Below are 17,927 nucleotides of genomic sequence, written 5' to 3' on the forward strand. Positions count from 1 at the left end.
CCAGACATTGATTCATAGAAAACAAAAATTTGCTTTATACATCTCATATTTTTCAGCGAGGCCCTGCAGAATAACAACATGTCATCAGCATATAGGAGATGAGAGGGGAAGACCTCGCTTTTGGTATAACGCATAGGATTAAAGCGGCCTTCCTCTGACAGTTTGGTGATCCATCTACCCAGAAAGTCCTCAGCCAGCCCAAAGAGAGTGGAGGAGAGAGGGTCACCCTGCCTGACTCCACAAGAACAGCTAAAGAAGCCTTTAATGGCACCTCCAATCGAAATTGACATTCTAGCTGATCTAAGAATCTCCAGAATCCAGTTCCTGAACTTTAAAGAGAAACCAAAGGAATCAAGAACAGCTAACAGAAAATTCCAGTCTAAGGTGTCAAAGGCCTTTTTTATGTCAATTTTTAAAGCCATGTTGCCCCCAAAGCATTTCTTTTTGAGCAAGTTGACACCCTCAGAGGCCGCTGCGATGCACTGGTGGATGCTTCTGCCAGATATGAATCCAAACTGATTATCAGATGTGATTCTAGCTGCAATCGGAGCAATTCTGTTCGATAAGATTCTGGAGATAATCTTGTAATTGAAATTCCCCATTGCAACCGGTCTGAATTGATGAATCTCATTAGCCCCTTCAATCTTTGGAATAAGTGATATAATACTCGAATTCAATCCAGGAAGCATGTATCCAGTATCAAAGAAGCAGAGCACCATCTTGCAAACATCATGCCCCACAATATCCCAGTAGTGTTGGTAAAATATCCCCCCAAAACCATCAGGCCCAGGTGAACTGTCCCTATTCATACTGAACACTGCATCGTGAATCTCAGAAGTACTGGGGCGTCTGGTGAGGTCCTCATTATCTGCTTCGGTTACATTGCAGGGGATGACATCATTAACCGCATCATAATTAATCTGTCTAATTCCACCAGCAAAGAGTGATTCGTAGTAATTTATAATATGTTGTGCAATCACATCTTTATCATTCACAATGGTGCTGTCAATGAGAAGGCTGTCAAGCGAGGATATAACCTTTCTAATTTTTGCCGAGCGGTGGAAGAAAGCAGAATTTCTGTCTCCAGCAAGTAGCCATTTTCCCCTGCTTTTGTCTCTGAGTAGCATCTCTTGCCTGAGGAGCTATAATTCAAGATCCTTCTGGGCTTCATCTTCCTGAGAAATACGAATGTCACTAAGCCCGTCACAAGAAATCGTAGCCTGAACTTCCTCTAGCTTTTTTAGAGCCGCCGCGATATTATTTTCAACCCTCCCAAACACTTCAGTATTCCAAGCTCTGATTTTAGGCCGCAGTGTTTTGAGCTTGTAACAGAGCAACTGAGCAGGAGGCAGCGAAAGAGTGCAGGAGGACCAGTGTTCAGAGATCAGGTTTCGCAGGGATTCATGAGTGGTCCACATGGAATAGAAATGAAATCTTCCCCTACGGGCAGCTCCGTTGGAACAGGAGAGAAGAATTGGACAATGATCCGATTTAGTTCTAGGAAGAACCGAGCAAAGAATTCTGTCCCAGGTGTCAATAAAATCATCACTGACCAGAGCTCTGTCTAGCTTACATTCCACATGATCAGCACCCATTCTTCCATTTGACCAGGTAAATTGCAAGCCAGTGCTCTCTACCTCTGTCAGACCTGCAGTTCCAATGAAGTCTCTGAAGTCCCGACAACTTCTAAGGGAAGGAGGTCTGCCAATTTTCTCATGAGCCCCTTTAACAACATTAAAGTCACCCATTACAACTCTATTTGCAGCCTCTCCCATTTCAACAATTGAGTTCCAGAGAAACCGACGCCTATCAGCCCTGTTATTCCCATAGACAAAGGAAAGTTGAATATTCTGGGAGCCCAGACTATATGACAGAGAGATGTGTTGCTCATGGTTGTTAAGAATATTACAGCAGTTAGCGATTCCAAAATTGCAGAAAACCCAAATCGAATTGCATTCATTTTTGGCAATGAGTTGAAGGCCAAGAGAGCTCCAAAAAAGGTCAGAAATACTGTCAAAATCCACCATAGGTTTTGATAAACAGACAAAATCCGGGCGATTAGTATTACAAAGGAGCTTTAACGCTCTTTGGGTACCCAAGTTATGGATCCCCCTGCAGTTCCAATACAAACAGATCATGTATAGGAGCCATTCAGTCGATTCCTTCCCTTAAGACGGGAATCGACAGATTTAGCCTTGGATTTTTTCCTGGAGGTAATCCACTGACTTCCTTCAGCGGCATAAGCAAATACAGTGCTGCTGTTTCTATTAAGTGATCTACGCATGTGCTCATTCCATTCAGTAGATTCAGAAAGGAAGCTTACCTCGAGAGAATTTTCTGTCCGGTTTGGTTCAGAACCTTCAGCTCCAACGTCAGCTTGCATAACATTGTTTTCAATAGACGCCTTAGCATCAACTCTCCCCTGTATCACGTCCTTCCCTTTATTAGTAGGATTGTGCAGGACCATCTGTAGAGGGTTGTCCGAGCTGTCATTTCCAGCTTTATTCGACACATGTGCATCATGAAAGTCACTCGTCGACTGCTTTACATTGGTCAATCCATCCGAGGAGGATCTAGGACCTTCATAAGGTTTCCCTTGCTTACTGCTTTTAGAGGTCGTGCGGTTTACAGCATTACCATTTCGACGACATTGAGCTTGCGAGTGACCAATGGAGGAACACGAGCTGCATATAGCTGGAAGGTTCTCATAATCGACATAGACCCACTGCTTATGATTATTGGTGTCAAGTCGGAGCTCAGATTGAATATCACGAGACAGATCAATATCAACCAAGACTCTGGCGTAATGACCAAATTCGCCATTTACAGTATTCTGATCAAACCGAATTGGTACTCCCACCGCCCTTGCTATGCTAGCAATGATCCTGGTATCCCAGAATTCCCAAGGCAAATTATATATTCGAATCCATACCTGAGCAGAGGTGTTCTTGTGCAGATCGGGTCTGAATCCCGGAGTCCACGGAGAGAATCGGATGACGCCTGGTTTCAGAGCAATGGCTCCTAGCCCCCAGATGGATTGCAGGGCTTTTTCATTTGGCATGATGATCTGGTAAAATCCTTTCCCTAGGGATATCAGTTGCCAGTCGAGGTTTCTATTCCAGACTTTATTCATCTTCTGCTTGAGCTCAGCATGCCTCCATGGTCGTTCTCCTTTATTTAGCGTGACACGACCAATAACTGAGTGCTGGACTGTCTTAATTCTCTCTTCATAGATATCTTGAGGGATCCGGACAGCCTTGAATCCCCCCTCTTCAGAAATCAACGGCTGCGAAGGAGCCGGGATCGAAGTATTTCCACTATTCCCTCGAACGGTATCAGCAAATGAGGTTTTTTGTAAAGGGGGCGATTGGGTAAGTGAGAATTGAGCAAACGATTTCCTGTCGAAAAGGTGAGCAATGGCAAACGGCGAGCCGCCGCAAGTCGGAGGAGACGCAGACGCCATGGATGTAGGTTAGGGATGGAGAAGCGCGGCCATCCATACAAATTACATACCTAATGATTCAATTGAAAATGAGCATGCATATTAGTATTCAATTTTAATGGGATTATCCGAATTATATATAAAAAAAGTTTGGAATGGAAATAAAAATATTTGATATATTATATTATTTATAAGTTTTAATTATTTAATTTTCTTTTATTAAAATTGTGGATGATTTGGTTAATTTTTAATGATTTTATGAATGTAGCTTAATATTGAGTGATGAATGGATGACAAGCCACCTAAAATTACTTGTACACCTTTTCCATCACACCTTTGAGGAAAAAGGGTTCTAATTTATAGTAATTTATATAAAATCGCCATGTTCCTCTTATTTTCCTCCTTATCTTAGAAAGCATTTTTTCTTTTTGGGTCCAAGAAAGCAACTCAATGATGTAAGATACCTACCATCTTCATTTCTAAAGTTCTTCCACTTCTTTAATTATTATTATTACTTTTCCTCAAGTTGTATGAATTGGATTTTTAGAGCCCTTATCCAACCATCACTAAATTCATAACAATCTTAAAACACTTTTAACAAACCCAAATTGATTGATTATGTTATGTGATGGCTATGAATTATTAGCTTGTACGGTTCAATCACTATAAAAATTACAAAAATATCAACTGTTTATTTTGTTACTTCGTATAAAGTAAAGCTCTATGTAAACAAAGCTTTAACTCACGATATACAGCTTCTCAATTAGTAATGTTGGATGTTTAATATATCCCACTCAATTCATTTAGTGCGTGACATTAATATCAGTGGAACCGAACATTGAACTATGACTCTAATACTATATAAACAAACGTTTAATTTACTCCAAAAGGTACCTCAAATGGTGAGTTAAGTATCCGTGTAGCTTTCCAATTTAATAACGTGTTTAACAGCATTACTGAATATCCCATCAGCTAGTCTAATCTAAAGATTATAATTCTCCCACTTTGAGTGAGTTGTGCTTTAAATTGGCCCACACCATAATATTCTGAATGGAATTGCATAATTAGGCAGGGAAAGGCATAGTATATTTAAAACAAATTTATATAAACTAATTTAATATTTCTGGACCATGAATCCACTTATATATTCCTGGACCATCTCTAGAGAATGTTCTTCCATGTGTCTTTTTTCCCCATCAAAATGAATTCAACTGATGTCTCTATAATGGAAAATATAATTGAAATGCAGACAAATTCTTAATCTCCTCGTGCCCATATATGCAGATGAAGTGATTGACATTGCTTCAATATGGTGGGTGGGGCTATGAAATCACTTGAAGTCCATTTATATAATAGACATCACTTTTCTTACTAACCCAAATCACAAATATGATGAAAAACATTCTCAGATTGTTCATCATCTTGATATTCTCTGGTTGGGTTTCAATTTGGCTTCTTAAACCCACCCAATTTTGGACTACAAAATGGAAAAAAGCTGAAGACTTTATGAAGCCTACTATACTTGGTTATTATGGTATGTACTACTACTCAAACACTCCCCTTTTATGTCATTTGAACTTGTATTGTATACAAATGTTAATACTTTTTATACATTGAATAAACTGCAGGACTTGACTTTGCTGTCTATACATTTCCTATAATTGCTTTATCTATAATTGGACTTGTTTACTTGAATTTGCTATCAAAGGACAAACCAAGAATAAGGTAACATTTATTTAGATCATGATTACTGTTACATATGCTTCATTATTGTTATATGAATGACAGACAAGCAAGGACTTCAACTACTGGCTCCTCAAATCCTGTGATTATAAACAGCTTTATCGGTATACTATCCGGCCTAGAGATTCTGTCTGTGTTCCTCTTTCTTGTGTTCTTAGTATGGACATTTTACGCCCGAATCTCTAACGATTTCAAGAAGTTGTTGCCAGCAAAATCATTGAACTTGAATTTGTAAGTTATAATATAGCCACTGAATGATTTTGAACATGAAGAACATCAGAAGAATTGTTTGAATTTTGTATATGTAGATGGCAACTCAAGTATCTAAGAGTGACAACTCGATTCGGTTTGCTAGCAGAAGCCTGCCTAGCTCTGCTGCTACTGCCTATATTAAGAGGCTTGGCCTTATTTCAATTAGTTGGAGTCCAATTTGAAGCATCAGTAAGATACCATGTCTGGCTCGGTACATCAATGATTTTGTTTGCAACTATTCATGGTGTTAGCACTTTGTTCATCTGGGGTGTTAGTCACAACATACAAGATGAGGTAACTCTTAATCAATTTTCGTTACCAATGACATGTTTTGCTGTATTCTGATGCAACAGAACTACAGATATGGAGATGGCAGAACATGGGGCGAATATACTTAGCTGGGGAGATAGCTCTTGTTATAGCACTGGTGATCTGGATCACATCACTTCCTCAAATTAGGAGGAAAAAGTTTGAAATTTTCTACTACACACATCATCTTTACATAGTCTTCTTGGTGTTCTTCTTGTTTCATGCCGGAGACCGCCATTTCTACGCTGTTTTCCCTGGAGTTTTTCTGTTCGGTCTTGATAAGTTGCTCCGGATTGTGCAGTCAAGACCAGAAACTTGTATTCTATCTGCAAAAGTGTTTCCAAACAAAGCTGTAGAGCTCATTCTGCCAAAGGATCCAAGTAAATTTCCTTCTTTTTAGTGTTTTTTTCCCTCTTACTTAACTTCTTAAGTGCAATCAGATGCATTGATGATATGTCAAATGAACATTTCAGGCTTGAAATATACTCCAACGAGTGTGATATACATGAAGATACCGCGAATTTCGAAATTTCAATGGCATTCTTTCAGCATTACTTCAAGTTCAAATATTGAAGATGATGTTATGTCACTTCTAATAAAATGTGAGGGAGATTGGACAAGTTCTCTATACAATATGATGCAAGCAGAATTGAATTCAGATTGTGAACATATGATCTGCATACCTACATCAATTGAAGGCCCTTATGGACCTCCTTCATTGGATTTCCTAAGGTAATTAATTCACTAACTAAACTACTAATTAACAAAGTTACCCTTTTTCATATCATTAATTCCTGATTTGCAGACATGATAGCCTACTTCTGATAGCTGGTGGAATTGGGATAACCCCATTTCTTAGCATCATAAAGGAGATAGCTTCATTTCAAAGCGGAAACAGATACAGATTCCCAACAAAAATACAGCTTATCTATGTAGTGAAGAAATCACAGGACATTTGTCTGTTAAATTCAATATCTTCTCTGCTTCTGAACCAATCCTCCAAACAATCAATGAACCTGAATCTCAAAGTGTTTGTCACACAAGAGCAGACTTGTAATGCAACATTAAAAGAGTTGCTAAACGATTTATCACTAACAAAAACAGTTAATTTCAGCACTAAATGCTCAAAATATGCAATACATGGACTAGAAAGTCCAGTTTTGATGGCTGCATTTGCTGCATTAAGCTCCATTGTGTTTCTTGTTTTTCTTACTTGCTTCAACCACATCTTTGTTGCTTCGGAAAAGAAAATTAATGTCTCGGAAAAGATGGTTGTTCGTTCCGAAAAGAAGGTAGCTAAGGAGAAGACAGCATCATCAGTTGTGGATCTTATTCTCCTATGTTCTTTCATTATAGCTATAATATGTAGTACTGTTTTAGCAATCATTTTGAGATGGAAAAGGCTCAAGAAACATATTGCAGAAAGACCAGCAAAAGTAGCAGAATCAAGTTCTGTCTTGGAAACAAGATGTGGTGTTGAGGAACATGAAATTCACTTTGGAGGAAGGCCTAATTTCAAAGGTAATGATTCTAATTTGTATATCTAAGTTAAGTTCTATGGTTATTAAGCACTAAGAATATGTACATTGAATGTTATAGATGTATTGTCAAAGTTTGGAAGTGAAAATGGAGGATCTGATATAGGAGTGTTGGTTTGTGGACCTGAAAGTATGAAAGAATCAGTAGCATCAATATGCCAACTCAAGTTTCAAGGTTTGAATGTGGCTGCCAAGGGAAATAAACCTTATTTCAGTTTCCACTCTCTGGATTTCTCATTTTAGTTCAATTTTATGTAACTATTTATGATATAAACCATATAAAAATGATAAATATGTAGACAATCTAACATATAGACTAATGTATTTCTCTGGAACAATAATAGATGATATTGGAGCATTTTAAAATGAATAGGTATAGTGAGAGAGATATAAATAATGATTTTGGTACTGTGATGATTGTAATGATAATTTAGGTTAAATTGATTTAGGGCACTTGTGTGACAAGATATGTTATGATAAATCAATGTGTTGAATTGTAATTTGCAGCTGTCATATTAGACCTCTAAAATGGAGGCTTTAGTGAAGTTGACTATTTCTTTTTTTTTCATCATATTCCACAGTAGCAGTAGGTAGCACCTCTACTTTTTTCTATGTGAGCTTAATTTGCTACAAATATGTGTCCATATTATTAAGACACATTTACTAAATCAAAATCTAAATCTAAGTTAATGGGATGGGATGCCCACCAATTTAAATGGCCGGAAGGAATATAATAAATAGGGATGGTTCATGAAAAGGTTTATCAAAAGATAAGTGAAAAGGTCAACTCAATCTGTGTTTTGACATAACAAAATATTGATTATAGTCAATGTACCTCTTATTGGACTTTATCCTTCATAATTATGACAATTCTAGAAAAAATTGATTTCTTCTTCGTTTCCCCAATCATGCAATTGTATGCACAATGCTTCTAATACAGTAAACTCAATTTTTTTTTAAAGAATAACCAACCTTTATAAAAAAAAATCACAAGAAACAATAGAAATAAGCATAGGAGGATAAACCGACTCTCAACGAACAGAACTAGATTCAACTGCTCGAGCTAAAGAATGAGCAGTTGAGTTCGCTAATCGTTAACAAAAGAAATGAAAACATTATACAATGCTTTCAATTGGTCTCTTCAATTTTAAAAATATCTTATTTAAAAGGGTTTATATAACTCTTAGATTTATTTAAATTGATATATTAAAATGGTTAAATAATCTAGGTATAATACACATTTACATCCCTAAACTAAGGTTCTAAAGTCAATTAGGACCTTAAATTATCAAAATCATCAACCAGGTCCTTGAATTAACCAAAAATCATTAATCGAATCCACATTCTAAATAAAAATCATCGGTTGAGGTCCCATAAAAAATCATTCGGTTGAACAGTTTTAGATCGTTTTCCTCAAACCCATTTTGAATCAACACATAGATGATTATTATCTATATCAAATATTACAGTTTCTGATTTTAGATTAGAATATGAACTCAATTAATGATTTTTACTTCATTCGGAGACTTAATTGATGATTTTGATAGTTTAGAATTCTAATTAACTTTGAAACTTTAGTTTGGGACAAAATGAATGTAATGCAAATTATCTATTAGAAAATCAATATATACAAGTTACATAAATGAATTAACTGTACTTAAAAATATTACATAATTTCTCGTACAGATAAACTAAACCTGGCTTCTAAAAAAAACACAGACTCAAGAAATCAAATTCCCATTGCAATGACTGATATAAGTTCAAATTTTTAGTTTCTTAAAAACAACTAAAAATATCTCCAATTAATCATCATCTAATCTTTTATATCAAAATATTTCCAAAGCACATGAACTTTTTTTCTTTATTATCATTATCTTACAAAATTTAATGAAATTGATTTATCCTTTGCCACATAATTCAAAATCACAAAAAATAATAAAATAAAAAACAAAACTTATTCACACTAGCACTCACTTCTCGTCCTCCCCCGGAGTCGATTCCATCGCTTCATTAAAGTTAATCTCGCCGCCGCGAGCCAATTCAGTTAACAATTCCATCGGCGGAGCCGCCACGTCCTCTCCCACCAGAACCGCCACTACCTCCTTCATACTAGGCCGCTTCTCGGGATCGGGATGGCAACAGGCCAACCCAAGCTTCAAAACAGTCTCCATCTCCTCCACACCATACTCTCCCTTCAATCTCACATCCGCCGCCTCCACCAGCGTCCCTTCAACATACAGGTCCCTTACACATTCAATCAACACCATATCCTCCTCTTCATGGCTTCCCCTTTGAATTGGCCTCTTCCCGCACGCCACCTCTAAAATCACCACTCCAAAACTATATACATCACTCGCCGCCGTTGCTACCGCCGTGGTAGCTAGCTCCGGCGCTAAGTATCCCAGCGTTCCCACAACTCGCGTCGTGTTAGGTACTTCATTATGACTATACAGCTTCGCTAGACCAAAATCTCCGACCCGGCCTCGCATTTCTGAGTCTAGCAATATGTTGCTCGACTTAATGTCTCTGTGAATCACCACTTGGTCCCAGCCGTGATGGAGGTAATTTAATCCTTCGGCTACATCGGAAAGTACTTGGCGGCGCTGTTGCCAGTTCATTAGCTTCTTGGGGACATTGAATATGTAGCGATCGAGGCTCGCGTTGGGCATGTAATCGTAGACGAGGAGAAGCTCGTTTGCTTTTCTACACCAGCCTCGCATTTGGACTAGATTCTTGTGTTGTAGTCTGCCCATGCTTGAGATCTCTGCCATGAATTCTCTTAATCCTTGTTTGGAATCGTGATTAACACATTTCACTGCAATTTCGGTATTGTTTGAAATGATTCCCTTGTATACTTTACCAAATCCTCCTGAACCTAGAAGTCTATCGCCGGAGAAATTATTCGTGGCCTGGCTTAATTCTTCGTAGGAGAATCTATGCGGCCAGTACTCAAGCTCCCAATCTTCAATTTCATCTTCTTCATCTTCCAATTTGTTCTTCAGCCAAAACCAGTACAGCGCAGCACCACAAATAGCTAGGAAAACAACACATCCAATCGCGATCCCAGCAATTACTCCGGCGGAAAGAGAATCTGATGATGAAGGTAGATTAAAAACAGGGAGATTTGTGGTGTTGATTTCTCTTGCAGTCCCTGTATCACTGAAACTCCAAGCTAGAATCCTCTGTGCCTCATTCCAAGTAGTTTTCGATGCCGAAAACCCAACAAACATTTCAGCAGAAACATAATTAGCAATCGCTGGATTTCTATAACTGAGAGTAGGCAGAGACGGGCGAGAAACGCCCATAGGCGCAACAGTCACATTAATTTCAAATTCGCTACCATCGAAATCAATCCAAGCGTGAACATTCTGTCCAGTATTCATAATCACCGGCACAAAACCTCCGGAGGAATTATAGTATCCAGCAGATGCAGTTTCATCAGATTCAATATTGTTCAAATCAATCCCAATATGATTTCCATTTGGATCGTTGAATTCCGTATTCTGGCCAGTATCGAATTCTACAACGAGAAGTGGTGCTTGAAAAGGTACGGTGGCGTTAGTAAATAAGCCGAAATACTGACCAGCAATAGCATTTGGGGGATTAGTCCAATTAGAGAGAACAAATGTGAGGCCAAAACCTGGACTTGAGGCAATCTCCGGCAAGACGGAGAAAACGAATGAAGTGGAGAAAGAAGAGAGAGCAGTTGAGTTTTGGGTTTGTTTCATCGGAACTCTGGTGGGGTAAAAGACACGGCCCAAGGAGTACTGGTTGCTGTCGTTGGTGAGGAGGAGGACGGAGGAATCGACTCTGGCATCATTGATGAAAATAACTCCGGGATCGGTGGAATTGAAGGAGTTGAAGAGGAAGTTGATTGCGAAACATGGAGGGAGCAAACAGATGAGGAAGAAATAGAGAGAATAGCGGCATGTCATTGCAGATAGCGGTGGTCAGAGACGGCGAAAAATGGTCAATAGGAATCAAATTACGGTATTTATGGAACCCGAGCAATCTGAACCTGTGAAGCCGCTGTTGGATTGGATTAGGTAGAGGATGATTGATTGTCTTCTTCTCTCCAGCCAGCCACTTGTACTATAATTACTTTAAATTTATTATTTGCGTCATTGGCGGCTTCCCAAATTTTATAGGTGGATTTATTCTTTTACAAATACTCGGTTAAGAAAAACAAAACATGCTACTAGTACTTTGTAATTAAAATTATTTAAAGTTTGGTATGGTCTTTAAATTATAATTAAATTGGGAAAACTATCATTTGACAACTCATATTATCTGTACTTTTATATGCTATGCTATTGATACAACACAATGTAAAACCCAAAATCTTAACTAGTTTATATAACTCACGAGTCATCCTTCATCAATGACTATTTAGCTAAAATTATTAAATTGTAGTGATTGTTATTTGTTGTTACATTTTAGATTTTAAATCGATAAATAGAGGTGTTTGGTTATCTATTTTTCTCTTCTTGTTTGTTTTTTCATTTCAAGATAAAGATTTTTTTTTTTTTGAAATATAAGAGGAAGAGTTGAGGAAAGTTTGACAATGTTCATTAAGGGATGGAAGGTTAACGAGTGAACCTCTAAATTCCACCAATTTGATGGGACTGAAATTGAAGTTATTTCAAGGTTTTCTAATCTTCATTTAACTTTCATTTAACCTCGTCTTAATTTAAATTCATTCACAAGCAAGGTTAGATAAATAAACTTTCTTTAATGACCCTTTTTTAACCTCAAAACAAGCAGATTCTTAGATGTTTGGTTAGAAACTTCCTATTTGTTTTTTACATATGAAAAATAGCTTTTTATAAAAATATAGAAGTTTTGCTTTTTGGAAAAACATTTTTTTCCAACAACAAACAGCAGGTAAACGGGCCCGTGATGTTTTGTCAATCTACGTTGATTGTTGCAGTTAAAATGTTAAAAGAAAGATAAATGTAAGATTTATCCACATATAAATATATAATAAAAATTTTTGAAACTCTCAACAGGAGCATGAAATCAACAATAGATCCGACACAGGCAGCGGCGACGAGAGGAAAATCTTCATCTAAAAGCGGCGGTGGTGAGAAGAAGGGCGGCGGCAGTGGTGAGAAGAAGGAAACCTAGCAGATCGGCATCGCCTCTTCTAACACAGATGGAGGACAGCGACGGTGGTGAGAAGAAGGGCGGTGACAGTGGTGAGAAGGATGGTGGCGGCAGCGGTGGTGAGAAGCATGAACCCTAGTTGTGTTCTTTTATCGCCATCGCTCCTTCCTCTGTTTTTTCCACTATTTTTCATACATATATAATAATTATATAATAAAAAAAATATACAAGTGTTAATAAAATAATCTAAATAGTCATGTACGAGTGGGAATAACAACACGTTGAGTAGGAACTATTTCTCACCCGGTGTATTGCCCTTTGATCCGACTTCTTCCACCACTCGTATGCTCCCATCTAGTTAACTAGATGCCCGCATCAATATATCTAAGTGAGTTTTAATATTAATACAAACAATTCTAATTATATCATGATAATTGAGAAGAAAAAAGTATTTTTACGCAGAAAATTAAGTTTTAGGAGAGAAGTATTAATGATAAATTAGTCATTTTAATATTTTAATTAATATTTATTAAAATAAATATTAAATTTAACCCTAACGTTTTAAGGAAAATGCAAATTTAGCCTTAACGTATGAAATTGTGCAATTTAACCTTAACGTTTCCAAGTAAGATAAAATTTAGTCATGTACTATCGAACATTAGAAAAAACTGATTTGACTGGTATTTTTTTTTGGTAGAAACAGGAAAGGAAAACAAACAAACAAGAAAAACCTAACCTGGGATCAGCCTGGAAAAGCTAACCCCGATCCTATCTTCTAAAAGAAGAGACGAGAGAAAGGTAGGGGGCTCAGAAAGGGTAGTGATGCCCAACATCCCCGCATGACCAGCCGCCGCCAAGCGAACAGCAACCCGGTTTTGCTCTCTGAAAATGTGGCTGAACTTAATGAACTCAAAGGAAGAGCAAAGCCTTTTAATAGCTATGATAAGGTTACGGCTATTACGACAAATAACATGATTATCTGAGATCATATTGATGGCCTCCATGTTATCAGATTCAACAGATAACATCTCCACACCCAGACTCTTGGCAAGCTTGATACCAGAGACAACGCCCCAAAGCTCTGCAGAAAAGGAAGAGCCCAACCCCAGATTCTGGATGAACCCAGACAGCCAGGCGCCCCCTGCATCTCTAAGAACGCCTCCGGCAGCAATCTTCCCATCCTTGAGGCAGGAGCCATCCGTATTCAACTTAACCACCCCTTCTCTCGGCCTGCTCCAACCAAGGAGGTGGACATCTCTTTTTTGGGTAGAGCAAGCAAGGGAGTCCCTTTTGAAACTCTCAGTAATAACATAGAGCTTTTTCGAGAAGAAATCCATTAAGTTAGGAATAAAAACCGTTTTATTACCAAAAATCTCCTCATTCCTCCATTTTCAAATTTGGTAACTGATGATAGCAAAGAAAATATCACCATGCTCCATGTTAGCCAGTAATTTCCCACTAACACCCTCAGAGAACCAGTCATGCTCAGAGTGGGCAAGCAAGGAGGAAAGAATATGGTGTGGGAGGATTTTTTTCCAAACCTCTTTACTCTTAGAGCAGTCCCTAAGAGCATGGCACAAGGTTTCATCATGGCCTCTGCATCTACTGCAAGCTCCTGAATCCACTAAATGCCTTCTATGCCTATCCGAATTAGTAAGCAACCTTGTTGGTCCCTTATAACGTTACAAGTATAGTTCCAAGGGGGGGTTAGGAACTATTTAAAAATTTTAAGCTAGGGCAGACTTCTTTTTCGTGAGAAAAAGGTTTGGACAGCGGCGCTGAGTGAACATCAAGATACTGGCTTAGTCAACTAGTGACTAGGTCAGTTCCTTTACTTGAGTCAGGAGATAGCACTTAGAGTCTATTCCTGAGCTAGTATATTCAACTCGCACAACTCAGCTTGACCTCTTTACTTGGTCAGTTTTTGTTTAAGCAAGCAATAAATATATAAAGGAGTTAAAGGTTAGAAATATGTTACTCAGCAGATTTATCCAGGTTCGGCCTCCAAGCCTACGTCCTGTCCCCGGAACACGTTCCGAGATTTCGAATTCTCTACTGAGCTCTTTAACGGTAGAGCATCAAACCTTTTACAATCTTAGCAACTGAGTATAACAAGAGTACCTTCCTCTATACCTCTACTCAATCCTAATCTCTCGCTGAGTACTATAACCGAGTACTCAGCCTCTCATTTCTAATCTCTAGAAATGATAAGTGTTTGTCCTAAACAATGATTGCTAAGACACCTTAGATGATTGAATAATCACTCTAGACTTTTACACAAAAGATATGAAATTTAGTGTAAGATTGCTTTGCTTTTTCTTAGAGAACTTTGCGTAGAAATTTGGTCAGTGTAATGGCTTGATCAAGTTCTCTTATTGAATGAAGCAACTAATGGCACTATTTATAGAGACGTCTGAGGCATCGGTTCATTTCGAATTTCGAAATAACCGTTGGAGGGAAACGGCTTCCTGTCGTTGTCATCCTGACTTGCTCAAAGCTCTCGGCCAATCAGATTTGAGTATCTTCTGTCCTCGGTCAGCTTTTGGTCAGCTCGGCAGAATGTCTCTCCATTTATGGTAATGTCAACTAGACAGCATACTGTGTCTTCTGAACTTTACCCAAAGTGGAAACACTTTGTCTGGAAGTTGTTCTTAGCCAGCTGCTATCTTGTACTGTTTGTCGAATCAACTCAGCAGCTTCGTCCCGAAGTTGTTCCTTGAAGGTCTTCTAGATCCTTCTCTTGCTGAGCTGCGTTTTGTACATAACGACAGCGTTTTGACATACGCGGGCCGAGTTGCCTTAAACTGTTTGACTTGGGCTTTGACTTCCGTATTTGGCTTGGGCCTTTTAATCTTGTGTCTTATAAACAATTTAACTCAACATTGAACAAACACATTAGTAGAATAAATCAAAGCATTTAAACTTAGTGTGTTTAGAATATATTTTAATTATACTTAAACAATTTTGTCAAATCAAAATTATGTGGAAAGGTGATTCAACACACTCCCCCATTTTGATGTTGGCAAAACTATTCAGCGAAGAACTCAGTATTGAGCTCCCCCATGATAGTTGACCTAATATAACTTAGCAAACTCCCCCGTAAGGGTTGAGCTACTGACGTAGTTTTACTCTAAACATTTGAGGGTTTAATCGAGTAAGTCTAAGGTCAGTTTTCAGATATAGGTCAGCTTATGGAACATATTCTATTTTACTCAGTGTTTAAGCGGAAGTTATAGCATTCAGAGAGCGCTGAGTAATTTGTTGTTCAATGAGTTTTATAAGACAATGTTATATAAGCATATAAGTCAATATAGGTCAATGTCAAACATGTTATCAGCATTGGGTACAGTCAACAAGTTTTATAAGCATTAAACATAGTTGATGTAACTGAAGATACATAATAACTTAATACTTAGCATCATAGATAATAACTCATAACTCAGTTTTGTTTGGATAAAAAGATGCAAGTATTGATATTACTAAAAGTAGTCAGCGTGTACAATAAAAGACAAAAGATCAAAAAGAAAACATAGACTAAGCTCATGCTGTGTTCTAGCTACTTTTTAGCCTACTTCTATTTCTTTTTCTTTTGCTTAGACTGACTAAGCTCATGCTGTGTTCTAGCTACTTCTTTCTCCCCCATTTTGTCAGCATCGGGAGGAGGTATCCTAAAGGCGTCGGTAAGGATGGCTCTTGTCAGCTCGGTGGACAGCGCCTTAAGTCTATCGACGCTTTCATTGACACCATCAAAAATTACAACTCCATCATCTGATACCTCGACAGGTATATTGAGTTCAGCAGCGCTGATCATGCTTACTATGAAAGCTTAAGATTTACCTATCCAGGTAAGGGCATCGGTCAGACCAGCAACGACTTGATGGAATGTCTTGAATAAGGATGTGTCGTAGTATTGACGCTGAATATTTATGTGACGTATGTGGTTGAAGGTTTGTCTGGTGATAGACAGCATTTCATTTTGCTTTATAGCGTCAGTATCCATCTCTTGCTTGTTCAAGTTCAGCAATCGAATGGCATCACCAATTTGCTCTACTGAGCACTGAGAATAGGAGACCATTTGCTCATTGGTTTTGATTTGCTCGGTGTGAAGCTGAGCAAAAACATTTTGACTTCATCAGAAGTTGCATAGCACGTGTTCGCAGTTGACAACGTCTGAACTTGTTCTTGAAGAGCGTTGAGATGTTGAACTATTGTCAGCTGGATCTCAGCCAGCTTTGCGATGGAATCCTGCTTAGCTTGCTGTGCTTGAAAGGTAACGATGACACTCAACAAGTCCTTGAATCCCTTAACTTCGTTGAGAAGCTAGGTTATATGGGAGAGCTGAGTTGTCTCAGCAGTAGAAGATCCAGCAGCAGGTTGAGTGGTTTGATGAAGGTCTTTGATCAGTGTTTGCACCGAGTCGATGATTTTTTTTCCAGACTCGGTGGCATGCAAGTAGCTAAGAGAGCCTTCATTAACTTGTCTTGTTTCCTCAGTATGACCGGTTGGGAGAGGAGTTAGAGAAATGATGTGGTCAGTGACTGGAAGTGTGTTTCCAATCTGCACTTGAGTTTCAGGTAGAACTGATTGATCGGCAGAGGTGTTGATTGGAGAAGAGGTAATTCTAATGCTGTCTGTGCTGACTGGTGCAGGAATGTTGTGAGTCAGCACAATGCTCGCATTGACAGCATTTACAGGAATTGACTCAACTTGACTTGTTGAGTTGGCAGAAGCATTCAAGTCGGCATGTTCCTTTGGTGAAGAAACAGAGGCTTGCTTTTCAAGGGATGCCGATGGAGTAGTGGTTGGTTGTTTTCTGAAAAATTTCAGCTTCAGTTTAGAAGGGTCTTGGGTCGGCTTCTGAATGACAAAGTCAGGGACAGTTGGTGGTTGAACAGGAATGTCAATTACTGACTTCTGACTTGCCTTAACTAGTCTTCTTCTGGAAGGAGGAGGAGTATCAGCTTGAATAGACTCTCCTGAGTGAGGGGGAGAAGTTTCCTCTTGATCAGCATTAAGCTGGTCAGCTTGTTCTTGTCCTTGATCAACATTGTGTTGGTCAGGTTCTTGTTCATCTCCAGCAGCCAACCCAGTATTGGTTGGCTCAGCATCAACCTCACTAGCTATTTCCTCAGTATCCTCAGCGTCATCCTGACCGCTGGCTTCTTCTTGTTCTTCATCTTCTTCACTATCGCCATCTAACTCTTCCTCAACTTGTGCAATGAACTGATTGTCCAGATGCACCTCATCTTCTTGATGCTCAGCTACCGTTCCTAGACACTATGTGTAGTGAGAGTCTCCAGGGACAACTACATCAATAGGAATAGCATCAATAGGAGTCAGTGTAGAAGACTTCTGCTTCTTTTGGGGCTGCACATCAGCATCTGTTCTTTCCTCAGTTTCAGGCTCATCTTGCCTGCTCCTTTTCTCAGCTGACTTAGGTCTCTCCTGACCTGGTTCAGCAGCTGACTTAGACTTCTTGGCCTGAGGCTCAGCCTTCTTTGAAGGAGTCCCAACAGCTTTCCTCTTTCAGGCAGCTG

The 17,927-nt window shown here is 38.7% G+C and overlaps 2 protein-coding genes across 2 annotated transcripts; one reads left to right on the forward strand and one right to left on the reverse strand.

Annotated features, from left to right (window-relative positions):
- Positions 1-4,602: 4,602 nt before the first annotated feature.
- Positions 4,603-7,797, forward strand: LOC136229908 (ferric reduction oxidase 8, mitochondrial). The gene is made up of 8 exons (XM_066018775.1): positions 4,603-4,976; positions 5,071-5,167; positions 5,231-5,416; positions 5,494-5,731; positions 5,799-6,126; positions 6,220-6,478; positions 6,552-7,267; positions 7,346-7,797. The coding sequence occupies exons 1-8, from the start codon at positions 4,832-4,834 to the stop codon at positions 7,525-7,527; spliced, it is 2,151 nt and encodes a 716-aa protein (XP_065874847.1). The 5' UTR covers positions 4,603-4,831; the 3' UTR covers positions 7,528-7,797.
- Positions 7,798-9,079: 1,282 nt separating this feature from the next.
- On the reverse strand, positions 9,080-11,402 carry LOC136229916 (L-type lectin-domain containing receptor kinase S.1). Its single transcript, XM_066018780.1, has one exon. The coding sequence runs from the start codon at positions 11,217-11,219 to the stop codon at positions 9,255-9,257; it is 1,965 nt and encodes a 654-aa protein (XP_065874852.1). The 5' UTR covers positions 11,220-11,402; the 3' UTR covers positions 9,080-9,254.
- Between the last annotated feature and the right edge of the window lie 6,525 nt (positions 11,403-17,927).

Source organism: Euphorbia lathyris, chromosome 1 (genome assembly GCF_963576675.1).
Source record: "Euphorbia lathyris chromosome 1, ddEupLath1.1, whole genome shotgun sequence".
NCBI classification, from domain to species: domain Eukaryota; kingdom Viridiplantae; phylum Streptophyta; class Magnoliopsida; order Malpighiales; family Euphorbiaceae; genus Euphorbia; species Euphorbia lathyris.

Excerpts from the sequence above, each read along its gene's own strand:
- LOC136229908 (XM_066018775.1), top strand. The coding sequence starts at position 4,832 with ATGATGAAAAACATTCTCAGATTGTTCATCATCTTGATATTCTCTGGT. Across the intron at positions 5,732-5,798 it reads GTCACAACATACAAGATGAG|ATATGGAGATGGCAGAACAT; the intron begins GTAACTCTTAAT and ends ACAGAACTACAG. Across the intron at positions 6,479-6,551 it reads CCTTCATTGGATTTCCTAAG|ACATGATAGCCTACTTCTGA; the intron begins GTAATTAATTCA and ends CCTGATTTGCAG.
- LOC136229916 (XM_066018780.1), bottom strand. The coding sequence starts at position 11,219 with ATGACATGCCGCTATTCTCTCTATTTCTTCCTCATCTGTTTGCTCCCT.